Here is an 18,827-nt window from a genome sequence, read left to right as displayed (position 1 = left end):
GCAAATATTTTAGTGGAAAATCCCTGACCATTAACAATTTTCTGTCCAAATAACAACTGCCCTTATGCAACCAACCAATCCATACATTTTCTGAAGAATTCCTCATTGATATCAAAGAATTAACAAAGGGAAAAAATTAGTTCTAAGCTATATACATTCATAAGTGTTTTTTTCAATAGTTACATACAGATTTACACACTAAGCCATAATGGCTTGTAGGTGATACACACAAGAAGAGTACGTTGCTTATCTGTCTGAATGTCTATGCTAAATTTGACAACTATGCCACAAGCCAAGCCTACATGGGTTCTATGTTATGCACGTTCCTTAACAAACAGAAGTATAATAGGTAAATTCCCAAGATCTAGTCCCCAACCTAATTATATTATTTTGTAGCCAATTAAGGAAAATAACACAAATGTGCGTAACTACATGTGCACACACCTTTTAGTTCAGAACCAATCTGTGATATAAGGCCTTAGCCTTATGGCATCATTGAATCTTAATGAGTACAGTAATTAAAAATGCAGTCTTACTGTAAGTGTGATTTATGCTGACATTCCCTCAAATGCTACACGTGAGTATTTCTCACTCAACTGCCTCAAGTTAAAATAGTAGTATTTGTTAATATGTATTAAAAAATCATTAATTATCTACAATAGCAGTTGACTTCCATAACACTATGTAAGCAAAAGAGGCTTAAGATGGGTTTTTTGAATACTGACAATTTATTTTAGACTGTCTAAACTCAGGTCTTGAAAGATTTCACTCTGCCAGACATAGAAACACTGTTGCACTCCAGTTGTGATATCCCTTTTCCCAAGTTGTCACATGCACATCTTGCTCAAGCAACATTATTGTCAAAGTTTCTCTCTGCTACATAAAAGCATATTGCACTTGTGGATATAAAAGACAGCACCCTTACTTAGATTATTACCTTACTACCTCATAACTCTTAGTATCTCTGATTTCATCACTTCAAAAATTCACCAGAAGCAGATAAAACCACAGCATCAGACTAAACTACACCTTAACTGCTGATTCAAATAAAGGCATTCTCTTCAGATATGCCTAATGCTTACAAATAATTTTGGCTGGTTTTGATCAAAAAACTATTATTACAATAATGATCAAAAATAATAATCCTGTTTGCAAAATGCCTTTAAGCCAGCCTCCTAGTCCCAGCCAATTTCCACATTCAGAATACAGCATAAATACAGAATACAGAATAAATTATCTCCATCAAGGCAAAAAGGCTTCTCTTTAAGCACAGAGATGTTTGCTAGTTCAAGGCAGAAACCCATTTCTTGTAGGGGACACCTTCCCTTAACATTCCTGTGGCTACAGATTGTATCCACTGCTGAGTATTGGATAGCAAGTGCAACCTTTTTTGCTAATGCCCCCAGTCTGATGAGATTACTGCTGGAACCCCAAATCACGGTACTATTTCTTATAATAGTGCTTTGGTTACTGCTTTGGCTTTATTGGTTCAGCAAGGGTGTGTTTCTGGCCACCCTAAAAAGGCATCTGTCATGACCAGCAGGTATCAAGACCCCCCTTTTCTTGGGAGTTCTGAGAAATCAGTTTGTCATGGTTGCCCTGGATATTTTTCTTCTCCAATTGTCCCCATTTGATTCATGTTCTCCCTACAATTTTGTCAGTCTAAATATTTATACTATGAGTCAGTGCCCCAATGGGTCTTGTGACGTTCTTCCTTCCTGGGTGACCCTCTTACAACAGCGGGGGCCATTCCTCACATCAAGGTCTGGCATGGCACATGTTCCCACCACTCGGCACCTACTGGCTTGCAGCCAACAGCAGAATTCAAGATTCTTCTTGGTGGCAAACACAGAGGCCAACCCAGTCTTGCCCTTGACTACGGTAGGAGGCACTTGACCAACCTTATTCCTTGTACTTTGTTGTCAATGCAGAGTTTCATCTGCGCATCCCATAACAAGTCGCTGCCATGGCAAAACACACAGATTTACATTGGTAGTAGAACCACTACACAGTGCGTTTTATTTCAGTTTTTGTGCCAATATCCCCCACAGCCCTGCTGACCAAGGGATACTGTTTTACCCGAACTGGGCAGGCCCCCCTTTTCATTTCTGCTGTAACAGGTAAAGCATTTTTCGCCTTGCCTGGAGTTTACTCCCGGATATACCTGGTTAAAGATTTTGGTGAAATGGCATTCTGATTTTTTTTTCTTAATTTGTACTTCAGAGGTTTCACAATGCTTTTTCCTGGCGGCCAGTAGCTCCCACAACTGTAATAAATTCTTTTCTCGCTGAAGTTTAACACCAAATAAGTTGGTTTTGTATTCACTAAAAATCCCACCTCCTTTTTCTCTAGTCCCCAGCTTTAATTTAACCAGTGGATCCGCTAGGGCGGATTCCCCAGGCCTCTCAGTCTGGTTCTGATGCAGTCACCGGAACCCCCTGATGGTTCTTCAGCTTTGGGCAATCTGGCTGCCCGTGCCCACTTCCCTACGATGTGCCCACTGATCTGGGCCCGCAGGGCAGGGTTCGCTCTTTCACCTCTGCCAGGCATCCCTCCTCTGCCTCTGCCTCGTCTTCTCACCTTAGTCCCTCTGCCAGTTTTCACTTTTCCCGAAGCCGCTGCCGTAGCTGTGACTACAGCACGACTCAGCTTTTCTTCTCTGACCTGCTGTGCTTGTGCCGTGCTGCTTCTGTCAGCTTCTCTACATGGCGATTACCCAGTAATAGTCAACCCTTTTTCTACTCCTGTTGGGTCATCCTGATAGTCTTTCACAACCGACTTCCAAGCATCTAAATCTCCCATCACAGATTCGCCTTTATTCCCGCCCGCCCCCCGCCCCCACTGCGTGCCCTGAAGGGGCCAGTTGCCGGTCCTGTCGTGCTGCAAATGCTGCGGCCCTTGGGGTGACATTGTCAGGTCCTTCAGCTCTGGTGTCAGCAACAGCGACCCCCGCCTCCTCGCACTGGAAGGATTCCGGGCAGGAGATGCTCCCTGCTCTGCAGCAGGCACAAGTGCCTGCCTCTGCAACAGCACCTCTGCTTTGACCCTTTCGAACCCTGAACGCAGATCTGCTCTGTGCTGCTTTAAGTCTGTGTCCTTACCTGTGGTGCCTTTGCCAGCAACCAGCAACCAGCCTGCCACGCGTCCAGCCTGGCTCAGCCGCACCTCCCAGCGGGTGTGGGGCTTTGTACAAACTCACCCCAAGACTTTAACCCTTCCCTGGGGTCCTTGACTCCCCCGCCTCAGGTCCTACATTAGTGCAAGTTTTTATCTCCCAATACGCTTCACCCCAGGAGGAGCCACAGCCTGAGGCTCTGTCTTTACAAAACACAGCGATCCTATATTACACAAAAAACTTCAACAAGAGCATCTTTCTAGTTTAGGTCTCAGTTTTTCCTTGTCCTTTTCTAGAGCCAAAGTCAAAGGATCAGGTGGTGCTATATTAATCCCACGCTCCTTCTGCCACACTCTGTATGGCTTCTCAATGTGAAAAACAAATCTGCATGTGTCGTCCCATTTCCCTTGTCATCTTAAAAATAGCATTAACTGTAGCGAGGTGTTACAGTTTCCTGATCTTCTAAGATACATAAAGGCCACCATTGGTTATAATATTTTATCAATGTTTGCTTGACGTGTGGAATCAGACTCCACAATCTTTATCAGATTGTAAAGTAGGTATGTTTATTCAGCGCTGGGCAGCACCAGGGGTAGTCCCACCAAAGCCGTGTGCGCCAGGGGCAACAACTTGTCTCAATTTATATAATCAAATGTTGCATATACATAAGATTTCCAAATATACCGATACATATTCATAACCTAGCCCTGCTTCATATTAAAATTAGTTCCAAGAAGTCATTTCCATATGTCCCTCCCAACTGCGTTTGCGTAGTGCCTCTTGCTGGTCATGGGGGTCATGGGGATGAAGGCTTGGTAGTCTTTCTCACTCTGAACCTTCTCTCTTTGCCAGACTCAGTTGCTCCTTGGTCTTTGTCCAGACTATAGAGTTGGTTTTAGCTAGTTCTCATCACAAACTGTCCTTCAGGAGGAGCTGTAGACTCCTTGCTTCAGTTAATTTACACAATAGTTAGTAAAACAAAGCATTATTTATCAACAACAATCTAGGTAATCGTTAAGCAATTAGACCTACTAAAACTTCTTTAACCCTTTCCCTGACACTCCCACCCTGCGGTCCTCCTGTATTCTTCCAGTGAGCCAAAATACAACCCAAAGGGCTCATGTTCACTCTTTCCCCACTCTGTTGACCTCCCATTTCACCTTTATGCAATACAGTAAATAATACAAATTATCACAAGTTGCAGGTTTCAGCACTCGCTTTGTAGCTGAGCTACGTCTCAGTTGCACAAAACACTCGCACAAAAGGGCCCGTTACACACTCACTCTGCTACTCAGATAGATAGCAACAATACCATTTTATGATGGACATTCCGACCTCAAACACCGTTATGCCACCCCAGAACGTCAAATATCAACAAGAGGTCTCAACTAATACACGGTACCGAATTTTACAACAGATGACAAAATGGCCAAAAGACATTCTTGAAGAGAACCCAAATTGGCCAAAACACACCACTTGGGAGAAAACCTGTTACCCCTCGAGAGGCCCCTTCCCGCTACCGCAGCGAGGAGAGCACCCGAATTCCCACCCCCAGCCTTTCCAGGGGCAAGCACCAGCGCTCTTTACCTCACGTAGGACGTCTCCTCACAACTTACAGGTATCCCCAACCCAACTGCAACATACCTGGTCCACCGACGATGGTCCCTGTCTGTCCTCGCAGTCATCTAGGTGAGTAGGGGAGTCCTCCTGAGAAACCCTGGGGGCACCCAGAGGAGTCCTGTCCTCAGCAGGTCCTACAGCCGGACAGAGAGGGTCTCACCTGGGTCACCAAACTGACATGTGGAATCGAACTGTACAACTCGAGGGCAGTTACAAAGAGGTATGTTTATTGCAGCGTTGGGTGCAAGGGGGATCGCTACTCCTAACTTGCACGCTGTTTCAACAAGCCGACAGATATTTATTATACAAAGTCATGCAAATACGTAAGGTTTCCAAAAATTCATTATCATAACCTCCTCCCTCTGGCGCCTCTTCAGGATGTACTTTTCATCTTATTGGGCAGTTACCTAAATTTCCTGCTTACCTTTGCATACATTAGCAGTCTGTTGTTTAGTTTCTGTTACCTACTAGAGTTCTTTACACTTCCATCATCTAACCTTTTGTTCAAGTGTAACACATCTGCTGGCTAACGATGAGCCCCAAGCTAATATGTGCCCACGGGGCTGGTTTTAATCTCTATCAAGGTCCTTTCCAGCCTGGGCTCTACTATGATTCTCTCACTTTGAAAACAGGAATGATGAGGCAGAGTTTGACCTTAAAGCTTTTAGTTCTGAAGAATGTACATTTTCAGGTCCTTCAAAATGGAACCTTGTTCCACAGAATGCTCTGGATTTCCTCTTGAGAATACCATGAGAAACATGGCAGGGAATGGCAAGACTGGAACAAAAACCCCTGGAAGTTCTGTGGGAAGAAAAGCTAGGCAGCAGCATAGTAAATTGTCTAAAAGAGTAGGTCAGATCTCCAGTAAAGGAAATAGAATTGAGGAAACAGTAAACAAAGAGCAGATGACTGGTTCTGCAAGCCAACAGCCTCACTGGGCAGGACTTCCTGATCTTTTGGTGCCCAGGAAGGGACTCTTGAGCCTGATGCAAATCTGGATTACAAGACAGATTTCTGATTCAACCAGAAGTGCAGATACTTCAGAAAGCTCCAAACAGAACAAGCGTAAGAGGACACCTTGCGTGTATGGAACAGGCTGTTACAGGTGAAGCAAAAATAAACCCAGCTTAAGCTAGCTTGTTATTAAGAAGTACTGTATTAGCTACCAAAAACAGTAAAGTCGTTACAAGCTTTGATTTGAAAGAAATCTTTTGGTAAATGGGGACTGATGAGAAACCAATGGCATAGCAAGAATTTTAAAAGTATAAAAGGAGGAGCCAGGATGTCTTGCTAACTTTCAATATAACCTAAACAAGGGATGATGTACTTCAGCAGATTAAACGATGCAGAGTTCTAGGAAATAAGAAACAAAGGTCCACTTTAAAAAGGAAAGAAATAAACCCCCCTGTGTGTACAGTACATGTACCGGCAGGGAGAAGAGATGTAAATGATTGAAATGCCCAACATAGACCCTGTAGGCTTATTTTATTTGCAGCTGAAACTTTTATGAAAGATGAAGTTATTGTATGCTTTGTGATCTGACTATTTAAAATGCTTATTATTTGTTATCCCTAAACAATGGAGAATTACTTCTGTTGTAACTTGGCCAATCTGCACCATTTTTTTTTTTTATTTATTTTTTTTTTTTTTAAGCATTCAGTCCCCTCTTAAAACCAGAACAAGTCACACTTATAAACTCCCTGTGAACCCTTATCTGGTCAGTGTCTTTGGCGATACTTCAATTGAGGGATGATTTTTATTTTTTTTTCTGCTACTCATATCCTCTCAATTCACAATCTGTCATACAAATGTTTTGTGCGATACAAATGTTCCAGCAAGATCCCAAAAACCCCAGTGCTGAGTGCCTGGTCTCCTGCTAGTTCTTTCTGCCCAGAAAAGATCTGTAATGCCATGTGTTAATATATTGAAGAGAAGATAGGCGTCTAGAGGTGTTCCTGAGGGTAGCAAGTGACCAGTGACCTGAGAACTGCCTTTAGGAGAAGATTTTGAGCACTACATAAATCTATGTACATTGTAAGCACAAAAGATAAGGCTAATCCAGGAAACAGGAGGTCCTGTGATTTTTTTTTTTTTTTAAATATTATCACTGTTACTACTTTTGTATTTTTTACCTCTTCCCCCAAGGGGCTTGAGTGACAGTAAAAGCTTAGGTTGTTCAGCAAACAAGCAAGCACAAGTAAATGGGTTCTTGTGTATGTTTGGTGTGCCTGTTGCTGCAGATAACTGCGTAAAGCTGTTGTGTTCATGAGCACATCAGACTTCCAGTTTTCATGTAGCATTCCTTCGCATATCTCAGTTTTTGCCCTTCATGATTATGAGGAGGACATGGTTCATTAGGCAGCCAAGCTGATCCAGTAGTACAAATGCAGCCTTTAGTTTGCTCCAGCTACTTTTCATTTTGCTCAGACAAGTTTTCCCCTCTGTGGGGGTGAAGCTGATTCAGTGCTCTGACACGCTGAAGGATTCCTAATGTTTTGGAAGGCAAGTTTTAGTTACAGGTAACATGCAATAGGAGTCTGCATGTGCACGTTTCTTCTTGGGTCTTTATTCTAAAACATTTGGCAGCAGTACTTTTGGGAAGTGTTGCTTTGTAAGAAGAAAAGAATGCTCTGAAATAGCACATAACGAAATCTTATTTTGTTGGAGAAATTTGTAAATAGGAAGTATCAAAACCATCAGCTTTGATCTTCAGGAAATGTGATGAGACTAAACCTGCTTGTTTGCAAAGAAAGGTGCTTTATCGTCTGTCCTGTATGTGCTTTTAATGCAAGACCACCAAGTAGTCATTCTGCATCAATGAGATAGCTATGTTGCAGTAAAGCAAGCCATTGCAGTTACCCATATTCTTGACAGAAGTGTATATAAGTGTGATGTGAATGGACGCTTTGAAGGAACGCACTGATAGCGTATTCAGTTTTTGATTGTGTAGTGTTCTCCTTGAGCAAAACCTGTTTTTTAGAGTTGCTAAGGAAGAGGAGCTGCTTTGAGTGCTCTTTTGAGTACGATGAGTAGCTGGTTTTTGTCTCCTTCCATTAACCTTATGAAAGGTGTCTTCTAGCACAATGTGCTGTAGGAGTCAACGTCTTAAATGAGGACTGCTTTGGTAACCATAACATTTCCTTACAGTGTTCTTTCTAGGTGAGGTTTCATATAAAATGTCATTTTTCCAATAACTGAATGCCCTTCAGTTTTCTAATCCGTATTTTATAAACTCCTAGTAAGAGATACTTGTCTTCTGCATATGACAGGCACCTTTGGTGGGTGCGTGGTTGAACAGCACAAATGGAAAAGATGAAATGTTAGTTTAGTTGATTTTATTAGATGTCTCTAACACATAGCTGAAATGTTTAGGAAATAACTTTGTAACCCATAGCTCAGTTTCTTCATTTATGAATTTGAAAACACTGCTTTTTGAAAGAGTCAAGCTTGATTCACACTTCTCTCTGCAGAGATTCTTCTTCTTATCCTCCGTCAGTGTGAGATTCTCTTCCTGTGGCAGTCTGAAGCTTTTTCCAAATCGAAAGAAACTGCTGTTACCACTAGGAGGCAAGTGCTCTGTCTGTGTTATATCTGACTATATTTGTTGTCAAGGAACTTACTCTTTGAATACTGTCTTGTGTTCATTTTCTTGTCTGCTGCTCGCTTTTCAGAAGTTAGAAGAATAGGGATTTAAAAACAAAAACAAATTCAAACCCAACCCCCATTTCGAGTTGCATAGTAGGGGTGTGGTACAGCTGAACTCTCATCTCTGAAACTGTAATTTCACAATTTTTGTCCACAATTCTGTCCTTTGGCTAGCCTGTGGTACAGTTCTGTGCTGACTGGGTGTGTGTGAATCTTTCCTGTAACTGTCAAAGCAGGGCATGCTCAACCAGCCTTTGGATTTGTATGTGCATTCTTCTAAATACTGTGCTCTTTGTTTATGAAAAGAAGTATTTTTCATTTCACCTTCAGCTTGTAAATCTGGCAGCTACAGACTTGCATCTGTCTTTTTATGAGACCTGTTTTCTAGTAAGACTTAGAGTTTAGAACTTATAAACATCTTACATGCACTTGTGGCGTTAACTTCAGGCTTGAATACTATGGCTTTATAACTAGTGCTGGTGAGTCATTACGTTTTCCTTACCAGTTTCTTTAGTAGGCTGAGAAAATAAGCCCTTGAGATGACAGGGGTCTCCTGCATGTGATTAAGAAGAGCCAGGGATTCTGACCTTACCACTTAAATTTGTTTTAGAAAAAGCTTTTAAGATGCTTTTGGGAGCTGCATAGATGAAAACTGTCTTGAGTATTTCACTGAGCGATGCTCAGCTGCTGCTGGAGATGACTGCATTGATTCTGAAGAACTTTGTAAGTGTTACTTGCATAATTTTTATTTGCATAATTTTCTGCCACAAATTCAGAGCTTCTGTGTATGAGAAGGCAACTCTCCTAAAACTTTATTCTTAAAATAGGCTTTTAATTGGTTATTTTTTGTGCGAGTAAAGCTTAATGATTTTGTTTTGATCAAATTAATAACGTATTCCTGTGCAGCAAGGTTTTGTTGTAAAACTAACTTTGGAGTGCAGCTTCCAGCATGAAGGGTGCTGTGCTCTTACAACTCAGATCTCTTGTATTCAAAAAAACCCAAACAAACCCTCAAACAACCCAAACTCTTAATAAAAGGAAGAAGATTTTTGCAAGAAGGGATAATGTGTACTTAATATTAGCTGTGCATTTCTCTGCTTCTATTTATTTTGCTGGATATCGTTGCACAACATCTAGAAATGGAGTAAGTATAAATTATCCACATAAAGGTAAGAGAAACTATGATGTTGTTACTAGTCCTGAGCATCTGAAATAGGACATGTTTAAGGTGCTTCACAGGTGATGAATAATTTGAGGAGCATCATCCACTGGCCCAAAGAATCCTGAGGCCCAGTGATAGGGTGCGTACCTCAAGACCCTTCCCTTTTTCTTGCTTCCTCCTATACAATTTTTTTTTTCTTTTTTCTCTCCTGCAATAAAGGCTCTTTGGTATTGGCCAAATAGCTTTTGAAGTAAATTCATGAAAGGAACTGGCTATCACCTAAAACAGAATAGGTTAGCTAACTGGCAGCTCTTAGGCCTTCTTTCCTTCATGACTATGATGCTGCATGTATCTTATTGTAGGAATAAGTATTAAAATGATTTCACAGAGCATTAGCTGCTTCTGTGTCCCTTTGAGAAGATGAATTGTGTTTCAAATGACTGAACTCAAATTCTGGCTAATATTGCTAGTACGTTAGCTCCGTGCATTTAGAAAACAAAGCAAGTAGCCTCTAAAATGACTTGGTTTCATCCCATTTATTTTTAAATGGCAAAAGAAGTAGGCAGCCAGCCTGAATGTGGGGTTAGAAGTGATGTTTTCTGAGAACTTGTAGAATAAAAGACTGGTAAATGCAGCCTTGCAAGGATATCTAGTGAAACAGTATTTACTTACCCTACAGTCTGCAGAAATCAACAGAAAAGACCAGAACCAGAACAAGGCGTCTGTCACCTGTGTAAATAGGACTAAGGGACACTGGATCTCTGATAAGTAGCTCCTGGAAGAGTTTATCTGTAGCTTGCTTGCTGAGTTTCCCGAGTGAAAGATACCAAGCAGATGGAGATGTAAAAGTATTAATACTAAATATCTAATCTGTTTTCGGTGCCTGAAGGGAGGCCTGAATGGGTTAGTGGGGCTCACGGTGCTTAAGTAATCATTTTGCAAAAGCTATAACAAACGCTTTTTCTCTTACGGTGTTGGTTGAAATGCTGAAAATAATACTGACTGTTCCCTAGAAAGTTCATAAGAGCCCGTTGTGGTCAGTGAGGAAGCTGCTGTGTATGTCGCTAGCTGCATACGTGCTTCTGGCTTGGTGTTTCTAAATGCAGCTGTAACAAGTGCAAATGACAGCAGTAATCCCTCTGCAGTTTAAAGTTATCATTGCTCTTGCTTGAGGCAAGCAGTTCACTTTTACAGTTTGCACAAAGATGTTGATTATGTACACTGGGGATTAGTGGTAAATCACTGAAGTATTTTGTGTATATCTTTTGGAAAATCATTTATTAAAACATCTCACTTTTCTTGCTTTCAAATATGCTTGAAAAAAAGTGTCTCTAAAAGAAATCAGAGGGAAAAAGTAGATTTGCTTTTAGTACAGTATGTTCACTATGACATAATTTTTTGTAGTGTCTTTTGATCTGCCCCATGAATTTCTCCTGAAGTCATAATGTATTTTTCTGTGTTCTTTTTAACATCACTTCTTCACAAAGTGATGTTGTTTATAGCTGCCTTGTCTTGTACGGTGCTCTCATCACTAACATCGGTGTGGCTCAGCTACACACAGAGTTATGTCTTAGGGTACAACTTCATGTCATCGTTGTGATTTGGTATTTCAAATAAAATGTCACGGTAGCCAAGGCAAACCTGAGAGCATAATCAATGTAATGTCCAGGAGACTGCTCCATTGTTTTGCCAGTTGATGGGGTCAATAGATAGCACACAGAAACCAATACAGAAGATACCCTTGATGCACTGTTTGTTTCAAATTAATGCAGAAAATAAGGCAATATGCACATACAGAAGGATTAGCCTACGATACCCTGATTCAAACAATAAAACAGATAAGCAAGGCAATGCACCTAATCGTTACTATTCACAGCTAGCTGTAGTGGTTCAGAAAGATACATCACCCGTTGCCCTAACAGGTTGCCATCCTCCAGCTCCGCAGTCGCTGGGGAGCCCCTGTTGCACGAGGATCTGGAGAGCCTGTCCCGGCAGCTGGGAAGTCCTGCGCAGGGCATCTCCTGGTAGGTGAGGTCTGCAACGTCGCTGCAAGAGGGTTCAGCTTTTATACTATTAATAAACAAGCTCACGTAATTCCAAACGTGGAAACATCTGGTTTCACTCTCCTGTCAGATGCCACCAAAGCCTGGCCAGGGGTTGGGAGGAACCGAGGGAGTTCCCTTTATCGACTGGTTTTTAACCACCGGTTTCCAGACAAGGCCAAACAGCTGGATTCATGGCTTTGGCCGCCTGCCTCTAAGCAAGGAAGGATGCGCTGTCTCTTCTCTCATGATTGTAGTTTATCCAAGGTGCATCTTTTGCTAATGGCCATACATGGTTCACTAATGACCGTGCATATTTCGCTAATGATTGGATACTAAATACATATATTTAAGGTTGGGTTGGCGGGTTCTTCTGGAGGTCAGCTTCGGCTCAGGGCCTGCTGCTCAGGCCCCAGCACTTCACCCCTCTGGAATAATACGCTGGCATTTGAAGTGTTCAAGTGAGTAGTAACTTGCATACGGAACAGAAGTAATGATTGAGACATGCTGCCTGAAGCTCACAGGTGATCACCCGAGAGCGTGGGAAGGCTTCAGGACTGCAGTTGCTCAGCTGCCATGGGTTGGCCCTCGCAGCTTGAGCTCAGACTTTGCGAGAGGTTTGTGTAGCACTTGGTAACTCCAGAGGGAGTCATGACAGAGCAAGCCACGGAGCGAGATTCATGCTATGGGACTACATCAGTAGATTGTGTATGTGTTGGAGGCCTGAAACGTAAAGCTGATGATGGCAAATAGGAGAATTCATGTTTTAACCTCTTGCGGCCTCTGCTGAAACAAAACTTTTCTTCAGTTATCCTGAAAGCAGGTCTTACATTCTGCACCAAGTTAAACGTTAAAAGCTTCTCTTTCTGTAACCGCTGAAAATGTCACTGATTCAGTAACACCTTTCTTACCTCCACTTCTCCTGTTTAAATGGAATAGTCAGTTCTTGATCTATATTTGTCTTTTGCAGGAAGAATCCCATTCACTTTCAGCAGTTTAGTCACCCTAATGACGATGACAATCATGAAACAGAGATCGTAACTCAGGATAACAATGATAACCGGCCTGAATGTCTGTATGGAACGGCTTGTTATAGGTAAGAAGCACTGTACAAAATGGCTTTTCTTGTTTTACAGGTTAAGAATGTTCTCCCCTGGAGTTGCAAATTGACAGTAGGATAGTGATGTTAAATCTTGACTGTGGCTTTCCAAATTTACTGGCGCCAGACTGCTACCTTTATGCCACCAAGGTCTGTGCAAAGTATTTGTGATTTCAGCTGGTGAACATGAAGCCTTGACTTTTGGAACCTGTTCAGTGGCCTAGAGATCAAAACTTTCTCATTTTTCAACCTGAAGTAAACTGTTCTTGTATAGAAACAATAATTTATTGTTACATGTTCTTCTTGATATGTAACTTTTAGTTCAGATTTTGACAAAATATTTGTTAAGATTTTGTACAAACCCTCTATTTTAGTCAGTATTTGATTTGTTAGAAAGCATAATTTAGGTACCAGCAAGAAAATCCAGTTTATGGCTGACTGCTGTTTCTTTTAGCAGCTGTTGATTTTCTTCAAAAGATCCTTTTGTTCCATTTGTTTCTCAATATCTAGGTTTTACACTTGTATTTAGCAGAGTGTAAGGACTGCTTTGTAATTGATGCAATGGACAAAAGGATATATTTTGAGACAACAGCCCTTCTGTGGGGGCATATTGAAACTAACAGCTGCTGTTAAAGATTGTGCTTGAGCAGAGACATTTTCTCTCTCTCTCCCTGGAAGCGTGATGATCCTAAAGAGCGTGTTCTTTATAAAGTGTAACAAAATGGGAGTAACTTTTAAGGAAAAGCCATCTTATGTTCAACTAATGCAGAAGAAGTGTTTCTTTTCTCAAAAACCATCTGTGAGATGAATTTCTCATCTCAGGATGCGAAATCTAGGTTTATACCGCTCCTGAAATTGCCAACATACTTTTCAGGAGTACAATGGACACTGTCCAAAACTAAAACTGTCTCTCCTTGCAGATAAGTCAACTCCTGTGCTGTATTAGTTGATCATTTCTTAAACAGCGTTTCATTCTTTTTGGGGTAGAAGAAAGGAGGCACCCACAAAGCAATGATAATTCTTTCCACAAAGCAACAGGTGTCATTTGAAGGATTTGGATGTTATTTTTGTTGTCTTTATCTGTTGGCTACTACTGGAATACATAATTGAGTTATCTAAATGTTGTGCCTTGAGTTGGGATCAAATGCTCTGATGCTACCAACACTTGCAAAACACTGGATTAAGCAACTGTTCTGTTTCAGTACGGTATTTAATAGAAAGCTGTACTTGCATGTTTTTATTCAGATAACTATCCCTTCTAATGCACATGAAATGCACTTTGGGATAGCAGTAGCTATAAAACTGTAAATCAGCTTCAAGTATGTGAATGTGTAACAAGTTATTTGATGTAAAAATAAGATTTTCTTACTGAAGAGTATTCTGTTTTTGAAGAATAAGAAAACATAAGCAACTAGTTTTACAAGGCAGTCTTCACAGCAAGGGTATTTTGTAAAATATCAAAAAAATTCTGCAGTTATAGAAATTAATCTTGTGTTTCAAGCAATGTCAAATGGTATGTCATTCTTAAATAGTGGGCTTTAATTGTTGATTCTTTTTCAGAAGGAGAAATTAGGACAACTGAACCAGTTTTCTTCCAAAGTTAGAATTTTTTTTAATTTTAATTTTCTGCACAGAAGTAAATTGAGCTGAAACAATTTTAACGTGCCGCTCTAATACACTAACACAACAGATCAGCACGGTGTAAGTGGGACCAAGTTAAAACATTAGAACAGCATTGGATAACTGCTTTAGGGGGTGGGATAAATCAGTGTGTTCATGACCTGGATCGCAGCCTGAATGAGGGGAGCATTTATTGCAGATCAAAGAGTAAGTTGACTTTAAATTTTTAATTTTCATTGCATTGATGCTGTTTTTTAATAGAAGACATACACACTTGTATATTGAACTTCCCAGATTGCAGCAGCATATTGCAGAAATGAGTAAACTCTCTTAACAGTCCTTCTTTGGCCTTTCCCTGTGATACTTTGAGACAGGCAATTCTTTTCAATTTCTTTAATTTTCCCAAACTGTTTGATTTTTAGCCTTATGTTGCAGAATATGGAAGTTACGGCTGGGTATCTCAGACTTGTGATGCACTGTGTGTGCATTGCACTTTGTGCACCAGAGGTTATGTTCTGGTTTTGGTTTTAGTGAGAGTAAATAATTGGATCAGTTCTTATTATGCTGAACAAATGCATCTCATCTTACAAGTTTGGAAACTATCTCATCTCTTGGTTTTGGTCAGCTGTCTTTTTTATTTTTTTTTAAAAGGCTGAAACAAAAGGAACTCTTATGGAACCCTTTTTTTCTTCCACCCTACATTACGTAAGCTGAGACACTGCAGTAAGGCACTGGTCACAGAATTTTATTTTAAAAAGAAGTGAAAATTATTCACAAAATACAGAGGAGTTCTGGGAACTTGTTAGGTTCTTGTTAGGTGTGGAACAAGGTGGCAAATCAAGCTTTTACTGTTTTCTTTGCAGGAAGAATCCACAGCATAAACTAGAATACAAGCACAGTGCACCTCCAGGTAAGCCAAGTTGTTCAGTATAGCTCAAAGTGGGGGGAAAAAACCCCCAAACCCAGTAATGGATGCCAACACCTTGGAATAAAATGCTTTAAGTGAGAAAGTAACATTGCATTTGCAGCTTGCTCTGTATTGCCCTGCACCCTTGCTCTTCTTGAGCATGCGGTGTTGCCGTTGTCTGTGATAAGGAAGGTAAGGCTGCTTGGCCGCTGCACACTTACATTCACTTTTTCAAATGTTTTTCAACTGAAACAAGATGGTCTGGGTCAGACACCGCTGACATAGTTTTTATGCTTTATATCTTAGGATTTGACAAAAATGCCAGGTGGCAAGTGGCTGTTTTCATGAGTTTAACAGGTTTTATTGAAAACTAAGCATGGTATAGCATGGTCTTACCAGATCTCTCTATTCTGCTTCCTCCATTTGGAGCTGGAGTATTACAGTGAAAACAGGGAATATACTGAAGTATTTCTCAACATTTCAAATGGATACTGCAGTAAATTTTTTCTGTAGCTTTTTTTCCCATCCCCACAGCAAAATGTGTATATCCCTATAGCATGTATGTTCTGTTGAGGCTTGGAGGGAATATAATTAAAACTGAATCTGAGATTCTATTCTAAAAGTCTTTTTGTATTCCAGTAACTAGACTTGTTGAAAAACACAGGGGAATATACTGTTTATATTTTGTCTGTTCTTAGAGAATTCAAAGATGTACTTTGCATTCTTTTTGTGCTTTTTCTTAATTATTGGACTTGGAGGGGTTTTTTTCCCCAATTTAATTCCCAATGCAAAAAGACAATACTTTAGAGCAGAACAGTTAGGGAAATGTAATGATAATGCATTTTACTTCAAAAAATCAGGATTATGACATTACCCCTGCCCATGGCAGGAGGGGTGGAACTAGATGACCTTTAAGGTCCCTTCCAACCCAAACCATTCTATGATTCTATGGTTATTAAGGAGAAATTGCATTTATGGAAACAATGGCGTAAAATATTTAAATGCTTTGAAATACTGCAATTGTCTGCTGTAAAAACCCCAAACAGTACCGATGATGTTTGTCTACAGATGGCATGGTTCATAATTGTAAGAACAGTTCATCTGGGTAATCTTTCAAGAATCATTTAATACAAAAAAAAAGGTTTTTGGGGGCAGCAGAGTAGTTTTTATACTTGTAAATACAGCACAACCATTGCAGCATTTCTTTTAATAAGTCAGTCTTCTGTTGTAGCAACCTCTCCGAATAACCTTATTGCTAGGTTGTACTCTGTCCTGGCTAATAACATTTCTTTCTTTAGTACCTGAAAGAAGAACACGACAAAAACTTCAAAAAATGGTATGTTCTGATGTTATGAATGGGCCCATCAGCATGGGATGCAACTGATCTGCTTTGGGTTTTGGGGCATTTAGTGGTGCTGGAGATGCTTGATAATACTTACCTGAGAAGAAGGTAGTCATTATTTTAGTAAAACTCTGCTTCCTTTTTTGCAAGTAATAGTGCTGGAATTGAATTCCTGTGTGCTGAGCACACCTGTCCTTCCCTGGAAGCAGGCAGCGAAACAAACAAATGTTTTGAGAGACATGTGTGACCAAGTCAATTCTTCCTTCCTTGAACAGGGTTCATAATAGGATGAAAGGAGCCAATAGTTCATCCACAGCTAGTTAAGGTTACCCCATGAAGACTGATTGCTCTTGAAACATTGAGATACTCCTTCTGCATTGCATTGACCTCTAAATAAATGTCAAAAGATATCTGCGGATGTGGTGATGAGCTTTTCTTATATTTACTCTGAGGTATTGATGTTACAGGCTTGTTAGGACTGAAGTGTCGAAGAAGGGTAATGCCTTTCAGCTGGGGCAGTGTTCCCTGTGAACTATGTATGTATCCTTCGAACTTTAGTTTCTAGACATCAGTGAGGATTGTGTAGTATCACAGGCAAGCTGTAGTCTCTCTTGATAATGTAACCTGTAATACTGTGTATGAGTATCTCCTCCATTTACCAGTAGTACACCTAGCTTGCTTTGCTGCTGCCAATAATATTAACTTACATGTGGCAGGTGCATGGGCTCCAGTTTTAAATATCCTTTAGCTCTGTTTCAAGGCATCTCTTGTATCTCAGTTTGGCTTCCAAATGTGAAGCTTCCTGTTATTTCTAAAATAATTTAAAAGTGAGCGTTGAAGAGCAGTCTGAAAGCCTGATGATATGCCATCTTTACTTTCACTGGCCTGAACAAGGCATGAGGATGTGGAACTGCTGCATCTCGAGTGGAGGTGGGAACTGACTTGTCTTCTTTGAGATCACCAAGGTGTGGCTGGGCATTTCCTACAGAAATCTTCAAAACAGAGATCTGCCTTCTAGAGAAAGTAAAGTGCAAATAGCTGTAGTTTTCTAGACAAAGTGTTTTGGCCTCCATTCTGTTCTGCGACCTACTTTCCACTCGGGAATGTCTTTCCCATCCCATTTCCTTATCATGTGTGTGTACTTCTGCTGTCACTGAATGCTTGATATGGGTGTATCTGTGCACTAGCATATTTTGAGGCATATTTGTTAGCTGTACGCTTTGCCACATCCCATGATGCAAGTATGAGCCCCATCTTGATCACCGCTCCCTTGCAGAAATGTGCATTAAAGAGTGGCAAGAGTTGTAAGCAGCGTTGTAAGTGCAGCGAGCGGTTAAAATTTTAATAATGAAGCAAGCTGGACTGTGTGCATATCTGAAGTTTAAAGCTAATCTTGAAGGTTTAAAATTGTAGCTGTGTCTTTCATAAGAGGACCTTCCTTACCAGAATGGTAGATCCTGTGTGTGCAGCTCATGGCAGGTGGTCAGCCAGGCATGGCTATGGATGGAAAAGTGCTTCTCTTGTAAATGTGTAAATCTTTGACATGGAAGTGAAATTCAATCTGTTAAATTCAACTCCTCATCCTAAGAACGAACCAGGGAAAAAATTATATTCCATGCACAGTGGGAAGAAGGGAATTCATTAATTAAAGTTCTGTTCATATTTAATGATTGTTTAAATTTCTTTTTTCCCCTCAATATCTTGTTGACTGGCTTGCTTCGTTCTCTTGAGGGCAAAGCTTGTAAAAGGTTGCACTCAGCAAGCTCACGTCTGAGGCGGTCGTACCGAGCCATGCAAGATCACACAGGCAAGGTTCCATTAGCCTTTATTTCGTGCTGTTTGGCACAACTGCACTGTTAAGCACAGCAGGATTAATTTCTGTTCAAGTGCACTGAAACTCCACCAGCCAAGAAAAGAAGGGTGCTATCTACATGACATTTGCCATGTTTAGTTTTTAACATTGATAGTCTAATTGCTGCGAGATGGATTACAAATTGCCAATAGAGAATGTGGTCTATGTTCTGAGAAACAGTCTAAGGCTAATTACTGGGGAAATAGCTGTAAGGGAGGAAGGGGAAAAAAAAAGAAAGGCTGGAATGTGTGTTGTCATTAAATTGTCACTAGTGAATGACTTCACTGCCTTGTTGCTACTTAGATGAATGACCTGCTGTGGCTATGGAGTCTGAGAGTTCTCCTGCACACTTCTGTGTATGTTTTCTAGCAAGCTGATCGGCTCACTTCCAAACATAACCCTTTGTAAAGGGGTGGTCAGCAA

General features: G+C 40.7%; 1 protein-coding gene across 7 annotated transcripts in view; it reads left to right on the top strand.

Moving 5' to 3' along the window:
• The window catches only part of LOC130153868 (aprataxin and PNK-like factor), a 28,372-nt gene that overhangs the window by 6,324 nt on the left and 3,221 nt on the right, over window positions 1-18,827 (top strand). For 3 of the 7 annotated variants that reach the window (XM_056349256.1, XM_056349255.1, XM_056349254.1), the window contains exons 3-5: window positions 8,206-8,306; window positions 12,559-12,680; window positions 15,167-15,213. In XM_056349256.1, coding sequence (XP_056205231.1) covers window positions 8,206-8,306; window positions 12,559-12,680; window positions 15,167-15,213 — 270 coding nt within the window. Of the gene's footprint in view, window positions 1-8,205; window positions 8,307-8,994; window positions 9,104-12,554; window positions 12,681-15,166; window positions 15,214-16,508; window positions 16,547-17,019; window positions 17,089-18,827 lie in introns of those variants that run through there. The other 4 variants (XM_056349258.1, XM_056349257.1, XR_008823522.1 and 1 more) reach the window with 4 other exon arrangements.

This window comes from Falco biarmicus, chromosome 8 (assembly GCF_023638135.1).
Source record: "Falco biarmicus isolate bFalBia1 chromosome 8, bFalBia1.pri, whole genome shotgun sequence".
Classification (NCBI taxonomy): Eukaryota; Metazoa; Chordata; class Aves; order Falconiformes; family Falconidae; genus Falco; species Falco biarmicus.
Note: the sequence above shows the minus strand (reverse complement) of the source record. Positions and strands in the feature narration are given on the sequence as shown.